This window comes from Oncorhynchus nerka, linkage group LG7, assembly GCF_034236695.1.
Source record: "Oncorhynchus nerka isolate Pitt River linkage group LG7, Oner_Uvic_2.0, whole genome shotgun sequence".
Classification (NCBI taxonomy): Eukaryota; Metazoa; Chordata; class Actinopteri; order Salmoniformes; family Salmonidae; genus Oncorhynchus; species Oncorhynchus nerka.
The window spans coordinates 61,057,058-61,075,757 of NC_088402.1; the positions used below are offsets into that span (position 1 = coordinate 61,057,058).

Below are 18,700 nucleotides of genomic sequence, written 5' to 3' on the forward strand. Positions count from 1 at the left end.
AAACTTTACATCACCTACAGAGAGATTAACCTAGAGAGAAGAGCTCCCTATTGGTTCTGGGGCTCTGTTTACAAATGCAAACAGACCCCACAGAGCCCCAAAACAGAAACACCATTAGGACCCAATCAAATAATGAGGAAACAAAAAGAGAATTACACTGCCACGCTGATCCTCAACACAGGGGCCCTTCAGGGGTGCGTACTCCCTGTTCACCCATGACTGCGTGGCCAAGCAAGACTCCATCATTAAGTTTGCCGACGACACAACAGTGGTAGGCCTGATCACTGACAATGATGAGACAGCCTATAGGGAGGTCAGAGACCTGACAGTGTGGTGCCAGGATAACAACCTTTCCCTCAACGTGATCAAGACCAAGGAGATGATCGTGGACTACAGGAATAGGAGGGCCGAGCACGCCCCCATTCTCATCGACGGGGCTGCAGTGGAGCAGGTAGAGAGCTTAGAGTCCCTTGGTGTCCACATCACTGACAAACTTTCATGGTCCAAACACACCAAGACAGTAGTGAAGAGGGCACAACAACTTCTATTCCCCAACAGGAGACTGAAAAGATTTGGCATTGGTCCTCAGATCCTCAAAAAGTTCTACAGCTGCACCATCGAGAGCATCCTGACTGGTTGCATCAACTGCTCGGCCTCCAACCACAAGGCAGTACAGAGGGTGGTGTGTACGGCCGAGTACATCATTGGGGCCAAGCTTCCTCCCATCCAGGACCTCTATACCAGGCGGTGTTAGAGGAAGGCTCTAAAAATTGCCAAAGACTCCAGCCACCCTAGTCATAGACTGTTCTCTCTGCTAACGCATTGCAAACTGTACCGGAGCGCCAAGTCTAAGTCCAAAAGGCTTCTCAACAACTACTACCCCCAAGCCATAAGACTCCTGAACAGCTAATCACACTTATTTTTCTTAAAACTGCATTGTTGTTTAAGGGCTTGTAAGTAAGCATTTCACTGTAAGGTCTGCACCTGTTGTATTCGGCGCATGTGACAAATAACATTTGATTTGATTTGACACATTGGAAATAATGAATCCAAAAACTGGAATGCTATCCGGCAGAGAGTACACAGTGTCAGAATACTAGACCACCGTGACTGACTCAAAATTAAGAAACGCTTTGACTATGTACAGACTCAGTGAGTACAGCCTTGCTGTTCATAGAGGTTGCCATAGATAGTAGACCTGGCTCTCGAGAGAAGGCAGGCTATATGCAGACTGTCCACAAAATGAGGTGGAAACTGAACTGCACCTCCTAACCTCTGCCAAATGTGCAATGATATAAGAGAGACATATTTCCCTCAGATTACACAGACCCACAAATAATTTTAAAGCAATTTAAATGTTGATAAACTCCCATATCTGTTGAAGTAAAATACCACAGTGTGGCATCACAGCAGCAAGATTTGTGACCTGTTGCCATGCGAAAAGAGCAAGCACTATTGTAAATACAACCTATATTTATCTGTTATCTTATTTTCCCTTTTGTATTTAAACTACGTGCATGTTGTCACAACACTGTACATAGCCAATAATATAACATTTGAAATGCCTCTTTTCTTTTGAAACTCTTTCCCATGCCAATAAAGCCCATTTGAATGTAAATGAGAAGGAGAGAGAGGACTAGAGAGAGAGAGATACATAAAGAGAGAGAGCAATGACAAAAGGCTGCTTCCTTCCTGCTCGCACCACATGTGTTGCGCTCTGCATCAACACCCACTCTTATTAGGCGGATATTGATTTGAGGTTTGTTTGGGGCCGGGATGGGGGATTGAGGGAGAAGGGGAAGAGGGTAGTAGAGGAGGTTGGTGCTGTAATTGTACACTAGATGCTCTCCTCTCTGGCGACAGGGGGGGAGTGGGTAAAGAGGATTGAGAGGGTGTTAATGCGAGGCGAGAAAACTCCCCCATACTCCGATGGGAGGAGTGTTCAAACGCACCTACAGGGTTAAGAGAGAGAGAGAGAGAGAGAGAGAGAGAGAGAGAGAGAGAGAGAGAGGGGGGGGGGTGAAGCGAGAGGAACAGTTTGTGTTTCTGTGAAAGAGAGTAGAGAGAGATGGGAAAACGCAGGGCAGAGACATGATGCACTGAACTAAAGAAGAACGAAGGCTACCTAAGATTTGTGATGAAAGGAGGACGGAAGGTTGACTTTCCCTTGACTCTGACTGCTCCTCTTTGACTGTGAGGTTTGGGGCATTCATTCTAATAAGTAATAGCACAACCAAAGGCTTTGTGTGATGACTGACGTGAGCAATAGAGGGAGAGAGAGAGAGAGAGAGAGAGAGAGAGAGAGAGAAAACGAGAGAGAGAGAGAAAGAGAGAGAGAGAGAGAAAACGAGAGAGAGAGAGAAAGAGAGAGAGAGAGAGAAAGATAGATGGGGGAGAGAGAGAGACAGAAAAGAGGGAATACAAGATAGAATGTTAGGAATAGTGTGGAAGAAAGAGTGAAAGAGCAACATAATTCCCTCTCCCCACACGCATACGTACGCACCTTTCTCAACCATGTACTCAGGTACGTAAAGAAAAGAGCAGGAGACAGATAGGTGAACCTCTGTGTACTTGGAGGCCTTAACTGACCACTATGTGTCTGCGTGACTGTTCACAGATAACCTTCTAGGCAAGAGGAGAGCCTACTCCCCCAACAGCAGCAGCAAGTGCCCCTCGGACATCAAGAAGTCGCGCAGCGTTTCCCCCAAAGGTAAGATTGCACTGTGTGTGTGATGTTACTGATGTGTTGAAATAAAAAAAATTAAAGGAAGGTTGGTGGACAAAGGAACATGAGAGAAGGATAGAGGAGAGGGGGGATAGAGAGGAGTAGAGGGAGAGGAGGAGTGGAGCTTCATTGATTTACAGAAAGTGTGAGCTGGTGTTGAGTGACAGCATGGGGTCAGTGTTACAGTGAGGTTAGCCGTTGTGCGCGCACACACACACACACAAAAACACACACACACGCACACACACACACACAAAACACACACACACACACACACACACACACACACACACACACACACACGCAGTCTGTGTGTTCACCATAGTCAGTGAGAGTTGGGAATGCCATTATGAATTGCCACTTCCTTTCCTCTCTTATCCAGCCGCTTCCCTCCCGTTTAATTTCTCCCTTGTGTGGAATGAAACTGCGATCCCTGTGAGGGGCCGTCTTGTCCACCCTGTCTTGTCTCCGGGGTCCTGGGGAAGACTTCCTCAGTCACTGATGCATTGTACAGCAGGCAAAGCCAAGGGCAGCCCACTCCTATCCTGCCCCATCTCTAGGGAGCCACAAATTACATGCATGCACACATGAGAAGACAGCACATGCCAAGCACATAACGAAACAGCGCACCACACAAACACACTGTGCAAAACTATCTTAGTTAGCTATAACTTTAAAATGTAAATGCTTCAAACTTAGAAATGACCTTGTGTCATTGAGTTGATTAAAAATATCAATTTTGACATAATGTAATATTACATCCCAAATGACGCCCTGCTCATAGCGCACTACCTTTGATCAGAGCCCTATGGGTCCCGGTCAAAAGGAATGCACTATATAGGGAATTGGATGCCATTTAGGACGTCTATGTGACGTTGAGGTGTGTGTTGAGTAGAGTGGATTTCTGTGCCGTGTTCAGTGACCTTTGCCTTCTGTATGACCTCTGACCTAGCAAAGCCCTGACTGAGGCCACATCAATTAGAGCCTCCACTTACAGACACTACAGCCACTCTGTGTGTATGAGTGTGCGTTCATGTGCATGTGAACGTGCATGTGTGTGTATGTGAGTATGCGTGTGTGTGTGTGTGTGTGTGTGTGTGTGTGTTTGACTCTGCAGCAGGAGAGGTGGATTAACTAAGATTTAGAACACTGTTGAGCTAATGTCTCAGCCCTCTGAGCCACATCCACACCCAAACACTGACGCCGCACAGGGTCGTGTGTGGGAGGGAGTTTGTGTGTGAGTGTGTGTCTGTGTTTATGTGTGAGAGAGAGAGGGGTGGAGAGCGAGAGAGGTGGAGAGTGAGAGAGGTGGAGAGAGAGAGAGAGAGAGAGAAATAGAGAGAGAGAGAGGGTTTTGGTTTGGCCCACTGACTGTTTTTCTATCTTTGGCGGAGTTGGCACCTGAGCAGAGCTTATAGAGAGAGAAATGCAGACGGGCAGAGACAAGTAGTTTGCACACACACACACACACACACACACACACACACACACACACACACACACACACACACACACACACACACACACACACACACACACACACACACACACACACACTTGCGTCATAAGACACAATCATACAGGCACTAATAAACTAAGACAATCATGCAAATACCACATTGTGCATTGGTATAAACAAATGTGCTTGCATGCCCGCCCGCACCCACAGGTTCCCTGGGTGGGTGGATTAGTTGGAACTTGGCAGAGTTATTGGCAGAGTTATCCTCCCCCTTCCCCCCCACCCCCCCCTGCCTGGGGTCAGGCTCAGGTTTCAATGAGGAGATGGTAAAAATAATGCCTTCCTCATCACCTTCCCCCTCAAACGCCAACCACCTCCACCCTCCCTCCCCTCTCTCCCAAACCTCCACCCTCCCTCCCCTCTCTCCCAAACCTCCACCCTCCCTCCCCTCTCTCCCAAACCTCCACAGTCCTTTACCTCCTCCTCTTTTCCTCTACTCCCAGTATCATAGAGAGAGAGAGAGAGGGAGAGAGAGAGAGAGAGAGAGAGAGAGAGAGAGAGAGAGAGAGAGAGAGAGAGAGAGAGAGAGAGAGAGAGAGGTGGGGAAGGAGGTGGAGGGGGGAAGAGAGAGATGGGGGAGAGAGGAAAGAGAGGAGAGAAAAGAAGCGATAGAGACAGGATAGTGCACATCACACCCGTTTTTTACACCCAAAGTACAGCGATATCACACCACAAGCACACACACACGCATATACATACATTTATACTCAAGAAACAACTATGTATTTGTGTAAGATCAGAGTGACTTCTACATTACCCCTCACCAACTCATTATACAGCACACTGTCACAGATTATTGTGAAATAGTCTAGTCGAAAATTGTGACAGGCACACACATTTTTTTTTTGGTTAGCTAGGTGGCTAGGCTATGGGTTAAGGATAGGGCTAGGGCTAGGGGTTAGGATTAGCTAACATGCTAGCTAAGTACTTAAAGGGTTAAGTAACCTACTGCCTTCGTCTGTGATTGAAATGCACTGTATGCAAAATCATGTGGTGGACACATGTCATTTTTCTTTTCGTGTGTCTGTCGCGTTAGTTATTTGTGTCTATTTCCAAATAATTTGTGATAGTGGGTTGCATTATACTGTTGAGTACATAGTAAGCCTTTTTGATATATATTTGGTGAATGTCTGACCCATTGTTTGTTGATGGACTATAATTATTTATGAAGAGTCTTTGTTTTGAAGAGAGATAACTTTGGAGCACCTTGTTTTGGTATTTGTTTTATTTCAGGGTGAGTGAGATAGTGGTGAGTTTTTAGTTCATGGTGGTGAGTTTTTAGTTCATGGTGAGATAGTGGTGAGTTTTTAGTTCATGGTGAGATAGTTGTGAGTTTTTAGTTCATAGTGAGATAGTTGTGAGTTTTTAGTTCATAGTGAGATAGTTGTGAGTTTTTAGTTCATAGTGAGATAGTTGTGAGTTTTTAGTTCATAGTGAGATAGTTGTGAGTTTTTAGTTCATGTTGAGATAGTTGTGAGTTTTTATTTCAGGGTGAGATAGTGGTGAGTTTTTAGTTCATAGTGAGATAGTTGTGAGTTTATTTCAGGGTAAGATAGTTGTGAGTTTTTAGTTCATGGTGAGATAGTGGTGAGTTTTTAGTTCATGGTGAGATAGTTGTGAGTTTTTAGTTCATGGTGGTGAGTTTTTAGTTCATGGTGAGATAGTGGTGAGTTTTTAGTTCATGGTGAGATAGTGGTGAGTTTTTAGTTCATGGTAAGATAGCGGTGAGTTTTTAGTTCATGGTAAGATAGCGGTGAGTTTTTAGTTCATGGTGAGATAGCGGTGAGTTTTTAGTTCATGGTGAGATAGTGGTGAGTTTTTAGTTCATGGTGAGATAGTGGTGAGTTTTTAGTTCATAGTGAGGTAGTGGTGATGTAGCCCTTTACACTCGCAGACCCTGTCATCCCGTATACAGTTTGAAAATGGCAGATTTGGTCACTGATAAGCTCCTAAATGGTAACTCAGTGGCTGTACAGTAACATACTATATATGAAGTCAGAGCTCAGGCTCTTCACTTTACAGCGCTGTATGGGATTCAACTGACAGCCATTTTAAAAGTGTGCACCACACGCAACAAAAAGATGCCCCCATCCCTCCCGCTAACTGGGCTACTTTAATGGTGTTAATTGAAATGAGTCGATGTGTTCTGAAAGATGAGACTTTGAGGATTACAATAAATACCAGTTTGATGTCGTACAAGCCAACCACACACCCAAATGTCCAAATGTGCACTTCACATTTCTATATTTCTATAACTTTGGAAGTATGCTTGGGGTCATTGTCCATTTAGATGACCCATTTACTACCACGCTTTAACTTCCTTACTCATGTCTTGAGATGTTGTTTCAATCAAATCCAATGTATTTATATAGCCCTTCTTACATCAGCTGATACATCAAAGTGCTGTACAGAAACCCAGCTTAAAACCCCAAATAGCAAGCAATGCAGGTGTAGAAGCACATATTTTTGATGCCATCTATTTTGTGAAGTGCACCAGTCCCTCCTGCAGCAAAGCATCCCCACAACATGATGCTGCCAACCCCGTGCTTCACGGTTGGGATGTTGTTCTTCGGCTTGCAAGTCTCCCCCCTTTTCCTCCAAACATAATGAACAGTTATATTTTTGTTTCATCAGACCAGAGGACATTTCTCCAAAAATTACGATCTTTGTCCCCATGTGCAGTTGCAAATCGTAGTCTGGTTTTTTTATGGCAGTTTTGGAGCAGTGACTTCTTCCTTGCTGAGTGGCCTTTCAGGTTATGTTGATATAGGACTCATTTTACTGTGGATATAGATACTTTTGTACCTGTTTCCTCCAGCATCTCCACAAGGTCCTCTGCTGTTGTTCTGGGATTGATTTGCACATTTCGCACCAAAGTACGTTCATTTCTAGGAGACAGAATGCGTCTCCTTCCTGAGCGGTAAAGCTCAGGCATAGCTTCTAAAGCTATGACATCATTTTCTGGAATTTTAAAGACACAGTCATCTTAGTGTATGTAAACTTCTGACCCACTGGAATTGTGATACAGTGAATTATAAGTGAAATAATCTGTCTGTTAACAATTGTAGGAAAAATGACTTGTGTCATGCACAAAGTAGATGTCCTAACCGACTTGACAAAACTATAGTTTGTTAACGAGAAATTTGTGGAGTGGTTGAAAAATGAGTTTTAATGACTCCAACCTAAGTGTACATAAACTTCTGACTTCAACTGTATGTGAATTCAACCGTTTTCCTGTCCTGCTAGGCATTCAAAATGTAACGAGTACTTTTGGGTGTCAGGGAAAATGTTTTGAGTAAAAAAAACAATATTTTATTTTGGAATGTAGTGAAGTAAAAGAAAAGTTGTCAAAAATATAAATAGTAAAGTACAGATACCCCAAAAAAACTACTGAAGTAGTACTTTAAACTATTTTTACTTAGAAACTTTACACCACTACATGACTCCATTTTATGTGCTCCAAAATTACAATCTGTTTGTCTGAAGTGTCTTGTGAAGTTCTAACTTAACTTGTCAGGTGGGCAATTTGAATACACTTTCAAATGATGTGATACATAATGGAAAGTTTGGGGATTTTGTAAACAACAGTAATTGTGTGATGTGAGGACGCAGGGCTGTGTTCCAAACAAAAAACTACAATCAAATTCAACTTTATTTGTCACATGTGGTGAATACAACAAGTGTAGACCTTACCTTGAAATGCCTACTTACAAGCCCTTAACCAGCAGTGCAGTTCAAGAAGAGTTAAGAAAATATTTACCAAATAAACTCAAGTAAAAAATAAAAAATAATAAAAAGTAACAATAACGTAACAATAACGAGGCTATATACAAGGGGTGTTGGTACCGAGTCAGTGTGCGGGGATATGGTTAGTTGAGGTCATTTGTACATGTAGGTAGTGGTGAAGTGACTATGCATAGATGATAAAAAGTGAGTAGCAGCAGTGTACAAAAAATACAATAAATCATTTATGTATTTTCCCATTTTATTATAAACAAATGCGGCGTAAAGTACAGTAAATAAAAAATGCACATAAATTCAACAGTTTAATGTTTGGATTCAGTCTCATGTCAGGTGAAGTGTTTTGTCCTCACCTTTGGTCTGATAATTTCCCCATAATCTCCAAACGGTTCCCTTTCAATTGCTATCATGGTTTTGCATATACTTTCTATATTTATTTTGTTAGAAACATTTCAATTTGACCCTATCCATATAAGCCCATTTCCATGAGTGTAAAGGGTTAATGGTAAGATAGTTGTGAGCCAGTGGTGAGTTAGTGGTGAGGTAATGATGAGATAATGTTGAGCGAATGAGATAGTGGTGACTCAGTAGTGTGACAGTGGCGAGTTAGTGGCAAGGTAATGAGATTGTGTTGAGTTACTGTTTCGAATCCCTGAGCCGACTAGTTGAAAAATCTGTTGATGTGCCCTTGAGCAAGGCACTTAACCCTAGTTGCTCTGGATAATAATGTCTGCTAAATTACTCAAATGTAGACGGTAAGCTAACTCTCTTCCTGACCCCCCTACAGAGAAATCCCACACCCCTGTGCTGGAGGGGGGCGGCCACAGTCACATGACCCCGGAGGAGCACTACAGGCGGATGATGTCAGCGCTGAGCGAGCAGGGCGAGGAGCAGCAGCAGCGCCTCTACCAGCTGGCCAACAACATGGGCCTGCCCAGCCATGGTAAGACTTGTGTGTGTTACCCACAGTATATACAGTAGTGCACTTCATTTGACCAAGACCCAGAGTGGGACCTCCCAGAATAACTGTGTGTGTGTGTGTCTGGGAGGGGGAGGGGGGGGTGACATGCTGTCCGACTCAGAGTCTGGTCATCCTCTAAAACAGGGTTTGTTATATCAGCACTTCAGTATTCAGTCAGTGTACTAAACTGCACACCACACACACTTTATCTTGGCCTGACACACACCTAACCCTACTCGACCACTACCACTAGTAACCCCGGGTTATGGCCTTTCCCGTGTGGCGTCTGTCTGTGTGTGTGCCACCCCTCCCAGTGTAAATCTCCAGCATGGACACGGCTGACATTTCTATTTGGGGTGCCAGTCCACCCAATGTCACTCTGGGTGATTTGTGACCGACGCTGCGTTCCGTTGTAAACAATGGTCCCCACCAGCTTCCACGGACGCCGCTGCTATCGATCCGCCGCTCACTCATTGGCTGCCAGCCAACCTTGTAAATCTCCATAGGAACCACGCATCTTTTTTCTTTCTTTTTGTTCTGAGGTTGAAATGGATAGAGGCACTAACTTATGGTACAATGAATTCACTGGGTTGGAACTGGAGAGATGGAAGAATCCTCATAAAGAAGAATAATCACCTCAAAAAATAAAAAAAAGTCACCTAATTGTATTTTTTATGTGACGGGGTGTATTTTCATTTCACTGCCCCTTTAAACTTGCGGGGGCATCAATTGTTAACCTTCCCTCCATTTTTAAAACAATGTATCATTAACCTATTGACACGTCTCAACACAGGGGTGCATATGCTCAAGCCGGTGTGATTGGAATGCTTATTTAGAACGTCCAGTTTCGACTGACGCAAAAGTCATTGTTTGAGATGGCCACACTGTTTTTTCACAGAAACATTTTCCACAAACACAGTCCTTACAAAGTTATGTCCTGAATGTGACCCGTTTATTTATGAATGCAATGTTCAAACATTCACAGAAGTAGCGACAGCATAACACAATCATACAAACCGGAAAATGATTTACTTAACACAAGCGGTCATATTTAGCTAACTCTCGGCTGACAGTAACTATAATATGAATTGGCTAATAGCAACTACTATTTACAATTCATCACATCATGGGTGAGCTCACCATTGATCAAAATAATTGAGTAAAACACTTTCTAAAAATCGAAGGTAATCCAACGATGGGTAGTTTGTGCATACTGCCATGTTTGTTTTTTCGCGTCAACCAAAGATAAGAAGAGGAGACAAGATGAGTTTGGTCTGTTTGCAGATTGCATGTTGAAGGGGGTGTGTCGTCTACGATCATTCACTTCCCTTCATTCACTTCTGGAAGTTTACTCGAAAGATGAGTGAACCATCCCTTCACTTCATTTTGTAAATAACATCTTTGGTCTGACAGACGTTTACGTGACATCCAGAATGCATTTTATAATGTCAACAAACATGGTGCCACACATAGCTGGCAAATAGCTTAGCATTAGCTCATCATAATCAGTACAACCTTCAAAAAAAGTATTTTACACACATCATATGCATCCATTACAATCTACGCAAGAATCAGTATGCATGATTTGTTACCAGTACTTGAAAACATGTGAATAAAACAGTAAATACATTATGCTCCATACATACATACATACATACATACATACATACATACATACGGTATGCTACCATAGAAACGACAACATGATATACAGAAAATAAGGCACTTAGGTTGATAGGAACGCACACATGTCCAAAGTTATTAGCTATTTGCAAGGAAAACAACAATGAAGGCCATGCGAGCACCAGCCAGAAAATGTGCCAGGGGCAAAAAGTTTGGGGAAGTGCTTGGGCTCTCTTCGAAGAGAGAAGTTCTCTCGGCTCAGTAAAGCCTCAAACATGAATTGCCCGCAACAGTGAAATGGGCTACTTCTATGTGAATTAATGAGGAGCTGTTGTTAGAAAATAAAACTTGTTAAAAATCATTTGAAAGAGACAAGTTGAAACATAGCCTATAGATAATTAGCAGGCAGCGTGCCTTGGTTTGAGGGCAGCGTGGGTTAACTGTCCTGTTGCGTAACAATCACATTTTGGAACAGAGAGTGCCTCACGTGCATAAAACAACTCACACTGGAGCTACCATTAGAGATATTTGGAACTCACCTGTGAAAAGGTTAATTGCCGCCAGGTTTTACGACCCCCATCGCAGTAACATAAATCTAACCAATTTCACATCCCAACCCCAATCATAGTTTGAGCTACTTTTATTTTAATTTGATTAGTAATGATATTTAATTGCAGGTTGCAAATCTAAGGGGTGAAGCCAATAAAGGCTTTAATTGCCTTCCCCTGCATCCGAGAAGAATTAAGGCTGATGTGTAGTGCATTCTGGGGGTTTAATGGCCCAAGGTGCAGTATTCTTCGTTTTTCCTCCCCTGTTTTAAAGGCGGACACTGTGGCGCAATGCAGACGTCTCGTGGGGATGCTCGCGCTAGCGCTCGCGCTCGCTCTCTCTCTCTCTCTCTCTCTCTCTCTCTCTCTCTCTCTCTCTCTCTTTCTTTCCTCCTCCTCCCTCTGAGTTTGAATCCTTTATTCTCTGCTCACACTCCCTTTTGTCTACAGTCAGACTTACTGAAGTCCTTCCAGGTGTAAAATAAATAAATAGAGAGGGAGAGAAAACAAGGTTTTAAGGAGGGAGAGAATGGAGAGAGATGAGTGAAAGAGGTAGACTTGCCTTTCCTTAGCGCAAGACAAGTAAAAGACACAGGGTGAATGTTGAGGATTCATTAATGATGTGTTTGCCTTTTGGCAGTAATAACCAGGAAATTATATACATACATGTATATGTGTGCCATTTAAAACACACACACACACACACACACACACACACACACACACACACACACACACACACAAGCCTCTTCCCCCCCAAGGTAGGCAGAGAAAATTCTGAGTTGCCAAGTTTACAGCACCTATATCAGTCCATCCCTCCTCTTCTATTTCACTCTGTTATATTAAACTATTCCACCTCTCTCCCTTCCCCCAAGCTCTTTTAATTAAGCAACTAATTGGTTTTCCCTGAGTATAGTCATATTTTTTTGTAATTAAAAAAAAAAAAACTCTCACTTCGTCGCACAGGGGAGCACGCATCCCCCTTCCTTTCCTCTTTCTGTCTCTCTCCTGTCCTCTGAGGGGATAGAGCGGAGGTGTGATGGAGGGAGGGATGGAGGGATGGCCCTGTTTCTTCCTGGAGAGGTTGATCTGAATCGCTCCAGTGAGAGCCCCCTTGACATTGACCTGAGCTCTGGTCGGCCCCTGTAACCCTCCCTCCCTCCCTCCCTCCCTCCTTCTCCTGCCCCCCACCCCCTCTCTCACACACCTCCCTCTCCAAGCACACGGGTGCTTTTATATTCTCCCTTTCCCCCCCTTGCCCCCTTTTCTTTTTTTTCCTCTCTATGACTTTCTCTTTCGCCTTGGTCCCCGCAGACCATCCTTTCATGTATTTGAAGTGTAGGCCACTGAAAATGAAAGTGTGTGTGTGAAGGGGGCCAGATGGAGCCGTGTGTGTGTGTGTGTGTGTGTGTGTGTGTGTGTGTGTGTGTGTGTGTGTGTGTGTGTGTGTGTGTGTGTGTGTGTGTGTGCGTGCGTGCGTGCGTGCGTGTGTGTGTGTGTGTGTGTGTGTGCATTAGGTGTTGATTCGGGGGGCTCTCCTTGGACCTGACAGGGTGGAGAGGGGCAGTGGAAGTGGCCAGGGGGGCTCCACCTCCTCCTCTCTCTCTCTCTCTCTCTCTCTCTCTCTCTCTCTCTCTCTCTCTCTCTGTCTCTCTCTCTATCTCTCTCTCTCTCTCTCTCTCTCACTCTCTCTCTCTCTCTCTCTCTCTCTCTCTCTCTCTCTCTCTCTCTGTGTTATGATGAAAGGACAGAAGATGAAGGAAGGAAGATTTGGAGGAGAGAAAGTAGAAGGACGTAGACATGGAAGATGAAAGAGGGCCTCATGTTTTGTTTCTCCTGTACTTCTTTCTGTTTCTCTCCAAGTGGGGCTGCACTGTCTACCATCTAGTCGTTACGATCACATGGTTGGAACACATCTCCAAATGCCCATAGTCAACAGCCTTGGGGAACTCACTTCCTCTGGCTCTTGTTTTTCCATCACTGCATCTACTTGTTTATCCATTGGCATAAGAAGCAGAAAGACCCTGATTTGCATTCCAAATGGCACCCTATTACCTATATAGTGCTCTTCTTTTGACCAGGGCCCATATGTAGGGAATAGGGTGGCTGTTTCACAGGAATAACGGGAATAACTCTGCAGTCTCACATGGAGAACAGCTTAATGGATGGGATTTCTGCCTAATTTGTGAAAAGATGCAGGGAAACTGGGATGGGACAAAAGAGTGATAAGCAGGATGGGTCCAGAGTGGGACCTTCCACAATAACTGTGTGTATGTGTGTGTATGTCAGTGCATGTCTGTGGCTGTATGTGTCATTGAGTGAGTGTGTGTCTACCTTTCTGTTTATGTGTCTGTCTGTCCATCTGTTTTCCCATCTCTCTCACTCTCTCTCCATTTCTGTTCCATTTCTATACCCCATCCTACCCCTCCTCCCCTCTCCATTGTATAGTTTTGGTTGGCTGGTTCCCCCTTGGAGGGCATATCCCCAGGTGACCCTACTCTACCCTACATTAAAGAGAATAATGTAGCGAGAGAGAGAGAGAGCAGGAGCACGAGAGAGAGAGAGAGAGAGAGAGAGAGAGAGAGAGAGAGAAATTGAGATTCTGCCCACTTTTATATCTGCCCATTGCCACAACAGAAAGAAAGAGAGGGGTGGGATTGGGAGAGCTCCTGAATATGCAGGCTTTTGCTCCAGCCCTGCCTAGGGCAGGGATTCAATCCGATCAGTAGTAAATTGGCATCATAGCGAGTTTGACATTTAAAGGTAATTCCAGATTGAGACGACATATATTAAGATAATTAGGTCAAATCAAATCACATTTTATTGGTCACATACACATGGTTAGCAGATGTTATTGCCAGTGTAGTGAAATGCTGATGCTTCTAGATCCGACAGAGCAGCAGTATCTAACAGGTAATATCTAACAATTCCACAACAAAACCTAATATCTAATAAATTCCACAACAAAACCTAATACACACAATCTAGTAAAGGAATGGGATAAGAGATATGAGATATGTAAACATTATTAAAGTGGTATTATTAAAGTGACTGGTGTTCCATTCATTAAAGCGGCCAATGATATCAAGTCTGTAGGTAGACAGCCGTCTCTCTGTGCTAGTGATGGCTGTTTAACAATCTGATGACCTTGAGATGGAAGCTGTTGTTCAATCTCTCTGTCCCAGCTTTGATGCATCTGTACTGACCTCACCTTCTGGATGATAGTGGGGTGAACAGGTAGTGACTTGGGTGGTTATTGTCCTTGATGATCTTTTTGGCCTTCCTGTGACATCGGGTGTTGTAGGTGTCCTGGAGGGAAGGTAGTTTGCCCCCGGTGATGCATTGTGCAGACCGCACCACCCTCTGGAGAGGCCTGCAGTTGTGAACGGTGTAGTTGCCGTACCAGGCGGTGATACTGTCCGACAGGATGGTCTGAATTGTGCACCTGTAAAAGTTAGCAAGGGTTTTCGGTGACAAGCAGCGTAGGTGGGTCCTATATGTAGTGTTTATTGTGAATAGTGGGGCGTCAGGTAGCCTAGTGGTTAGAGCGTTATACTTGGAACCAAAAGGTTGCAAGATCGAATCCCCTCACAAGGTAAAAATCTGTCGTTCTGCCCCTGAACCAGGCAGTTAATCTACTATTCTTAGGCCGTCATTGAAAATAAGAATTTGTTCTTTAACTGACTTGCCTTTAGTTAAATAAAGGTTAAAAAATATATATATACACTGCTCAAAAAAATAAAGGGAACACTTAAACAACACAATGTAACTCCAAGTCAATCACACTTCTGTGAAATCAAACTGTCCACTTAGGAAGCAACACTGATTGACAATAAATTTCACATGCTGTTGTGCAAATGGAATAGACAACAGGTGGAAATTATAGGCAATTAGCAAGACACCCCCAATAAAGGAGTGGTTCTGCAGGTGGTGACCACAGACCACTTCTCAGTTCCTATGCTTCCTGGCTGATGTTTTGGTCACTTTTGAATGCTGGCGGTGCTTTCACTCTAGTGGTAGCATGAGACGGAGTCTACAACCCACACAAGTGGCTCAGGTAGTGCAGCTCATCCAGGATGGCACATCAATGCGAGCTGTGGCAAGAAGGTTTGCTGTGTCAGTCAGCGTAGTGTCCAGAGCATGGAGGCGCTACCAGGAGACAGGCCAGTACATCAGGAGACGTGGAGGAGGCTGTAGGAGGGCAACAACCCAGCAGCAGGACCGCTACCTCCGACTTTTTGCAAGGAGGATCAGGAGGAGCACTGCCAGAGCCCTGCAAAATGACCTCCAGCAGGCCACAAATGTGCATGTGTCTGCTCAAACGGTCAGAAACAGACTCCATGAGGGTGGTATGAGGGCCCGACGTCCACAGGTGGGGGTTGTGCTTACAGCCCAACACCGTGCAGGATGTTTGGCATTTGCCAGAGAACACCAAGATTGGCAAATTCGCCACTGGCGCCCTGTGATCTTCACAGATGAAAGCAGGTTCACACTGAACACATGTGACAGACGTGACAGAGTCTAGAGACGCCGTGGAGAACGTTCTGCTACCTGCAACATCCTCCAGCATGACCGGTTTGGCGGTGGGTCAGTCATGGTGTGGGGTGGCATTTCTTTGGGAGGCCGCACAGCCCTCCATGTGCTCGCCAGAGGTAGCCGGACTGCCATTAGGTACCGAGATGAGATCCTCAGACCCCTTGTGAGACCATATGCTGGTGCAGTTGGCCCTGGGTTCCTCCTAATGCAAGACAATGCTAGACCTCATGTGGCTGGAGTGTGTCGGCAATTCCTGCAAGAGGAAGGCATTGATGTTATGGACTGGCCCGCCCGTTCCCCAGACCTGAATCCAATTGAGCACATCTGGGACATCATGTCTCGCTCCATCCACCAACGCCACGTTGCACCACAGACTGTCCAGGAGTTGGCGGATGCTTTAGTCCAGGTCTGGGAGGAGATCCCTCAGGAGACCATCCGCCACCTCATCAGGAGCATGCCCAGGCGTTGTAGGGAGGTCATACAGGCACGTGGAGGCCACACACACTGCTGAGCCTCATTTTGACTTGTTTTAAGGACATTACATCAAAGTTGGATCAGCCTGTAGTGTGGTTTTCCACTTTAATTTTGAGTGTGACTCCAAATCCAGACCTCAATCCATGGATTGATAAATTTGATTTCCATTGATAATTTTTGTGTGATTTTGTTGTCAGCACATTCAACTATGTAAAGAAAAAAGTATTTAATAAGAATATTTCATTCATTCAGATCTAGGATGTGTTATTTTAGTGTTCCCTTTATTTTTTTGAGCAGTGTATATACATATATATATGATCTCTGTGAATGTGGGAACATCGACTTTAAAAGGTTCATAGCCAAAAAAGCATGTTAAGATTGAATCTCAGCCTAGGTCTCTCTACAGTCCAGACAGTGTAGACAGGGACTGGTAGAGTCCAGACAGTGTAGATAGGGACTGGTAGAGTCCAGACAGTGTAGACAGGGACTGGTAGAGTCCAGACAGTGTAGATAGGGACTGGTAGAGTCCAGACAGTGTAGATAGGGACTGGTAGAGTCCAGACAGTGTAGATAGGGACTGGTAGAGTCCAGGCAGTATCGATGGGGGCTGGGTGACCATTGTCAACATGAGGGACCTATATCTAGAGGTGAAGTCTGCCGCCAGTCGAGTCCCCCGCAGCAGCAAGCAGATCGATACTCTTGTGCTGGGCCACATTAATATCTGTCGCTCCACCCCCGACCCTAGCACCCGCTCTACGCCCTAGCACACACACACACACCAGCGTCGGAAATGGCCCCTGGCTTCCACGGGATCTAATTAAAAAAGGGAGGAGAGAGAAAGTGTGAGAGGGAGATAGGGAGGGAGATAGATAGAGGGGGGTGAAGATAGAGGGAGAGAGCAGGATGGATTTTCTCTTTAACAGCCTCTCATTAGAGGCCCTGTCTCGTGGTGGGGCCTGGCCTGGCTGATAATGATGGAGAGAGAAAGAGAGTGGGACAGAGAGAGAGAGAGAGAGTAGGAAAGAGGGGAACGGGGAGAATGTGTGAGATAGAGAGCGGGGAGAGAGGGGGGGGGGGCAGAGGGAGGAAGAGAGAGAGAGAAGAGATACATGGTAATATGGATCCTCTTGGCCATGTGGGAAGTTCCCCTGTCCTAACATGGAACAAAGGCCAAGACTTCCTGGTTCCAGCTGCCTGAGATTCCGGTTTTCCATGGTAGTTGCACTCTCTCTATCCATCTCCTTTTCTCTCCTTTTCTCTTTCTCCATATAATTTGCTCTCTCTCTCTATCCAACCAGATATAACTTCATTTTGAATGTCTAAAAAAAATGATGTAAATGTGTGGAAGCGAGAGAGAGGGGGGGGGGGGGGGCAAGTTTGTGTGCGTGCGTGTCTCTGTTTTGAGAGTGTTTTCCGATGAGTGTGCCAGTATTTAGGTACTCAGTGTGTCTCTTTATTTTGTGTGTGTGTGCTATTGTTCAGTATGTAGTGTACATGTGGACCTGCGCTCGCATGTGCGTGTGTGTTTCTAGAATGTCAGGTTATGAACAGGAGGTGCCATTTTGGGACACAAGTCATTCACTCCACATAACTGCAGAAAATGATAGAAACCTCCCGTTCATACACATCCTCAACTTATATCACAAAAGGAAGCACATTTCAATTGTACTGCACCACTCCAGTTTCAGCTAAACCTTAAACACTCTCCATGCATTTCGAATGAAATGGGGGGAAAACACACTTTTAGGATGAGATATAAGCTGTAGGAAATGAAATTTATAGCTGTGATTTTCTCTTTCCCTTGAGTTGAACATAGAACTGCTTATTCCCAGTTATGCTTAACTTTCTCCCTCCCTCCCTCCCTCCCTCCCTCCCCTCTCTAGATCTGTTGCGAGTGCGCCAGGAGGCCCTGGCAGCGGTGAGGAACACAGGGGGTTTGGAGGCCCATCTCCCTTCGGCAGGCAGCTCGTCCAGCCAGAGACGCAAACAGGGCCTGCCCCAGCACAGAGACGCCCACTACACCGAGAGGTAGGCCTGGCTAACACACAATGGTAGCCTTCAAGTTCCAGCATTGGGGCAGTAACTTAAAGGTTGCTGGTTGGATTCCTGGAGCCAACAAGGCGGGGCACTGGGGGACATTGGTGACAATGCCCACGACCCTACTCCCTGCGGGTTTCTCAGGAGGAGATAAGATATGCAAGAAAAACATTTTGATTTCACACTTGGAACGATGAAAACAAGTGTGTAACAGAACAAATATAAGCGCCACCAAATTATTATTATACACACACACGTACAGGAACATACACACAGAAGCACACACACACACACACACACGTACAGGAACATACACACAGAAGCACACACACACACACGTACAGGAACATACACACAGAAGCACACACACACACACGTACAGGAACATACACACAGAAACACACATACACACACTGGGGCTCATGCAGTATGTATAGAGGAGGATGTAGGCTTTATTTTTGAATGTGGAATATTCCTGTTATTTGCAGGGCAGTGGTGGTGCTGCCAGGGAGATAGGGCGGTTGGGTTGTGGTGTG

At 44.9% G+C, this 18,700-nt stretch overlaps 1 protein-coding gene across 5 annotated transcripts in view; it reads left to right on the top strand.

Moving 5' to 3' along the window:
- Positions 1-18,700, top strand: part of LOC115132110 (sterile alpha motif domain-containing protein 11-like) — an 85,505-nt gene that overhangs the window by 46,937 nt on the left and 19,868 nt on the right. For all 5 annotated transcript variants that reach the window (XM_029664367.2, XM_029664366.2, XM_029664365.2 and 2 more), the window contains exons 5-7: positions 2,618-2,710; positions 8,773-8,928; positions 18,011-18,155. In XM_029664367.2, coding sequence (XP_029520227.1) covers positions 2,618-2,710; positions 8,773-8,928; positions 18,011-18,155 — 394 coding nt within the window. The remainder of the gene's footprint in view (positions 1-2,617; positions 2,711-8,772; positions 8,929-18,010; positions 18,156-18,700) is intronic.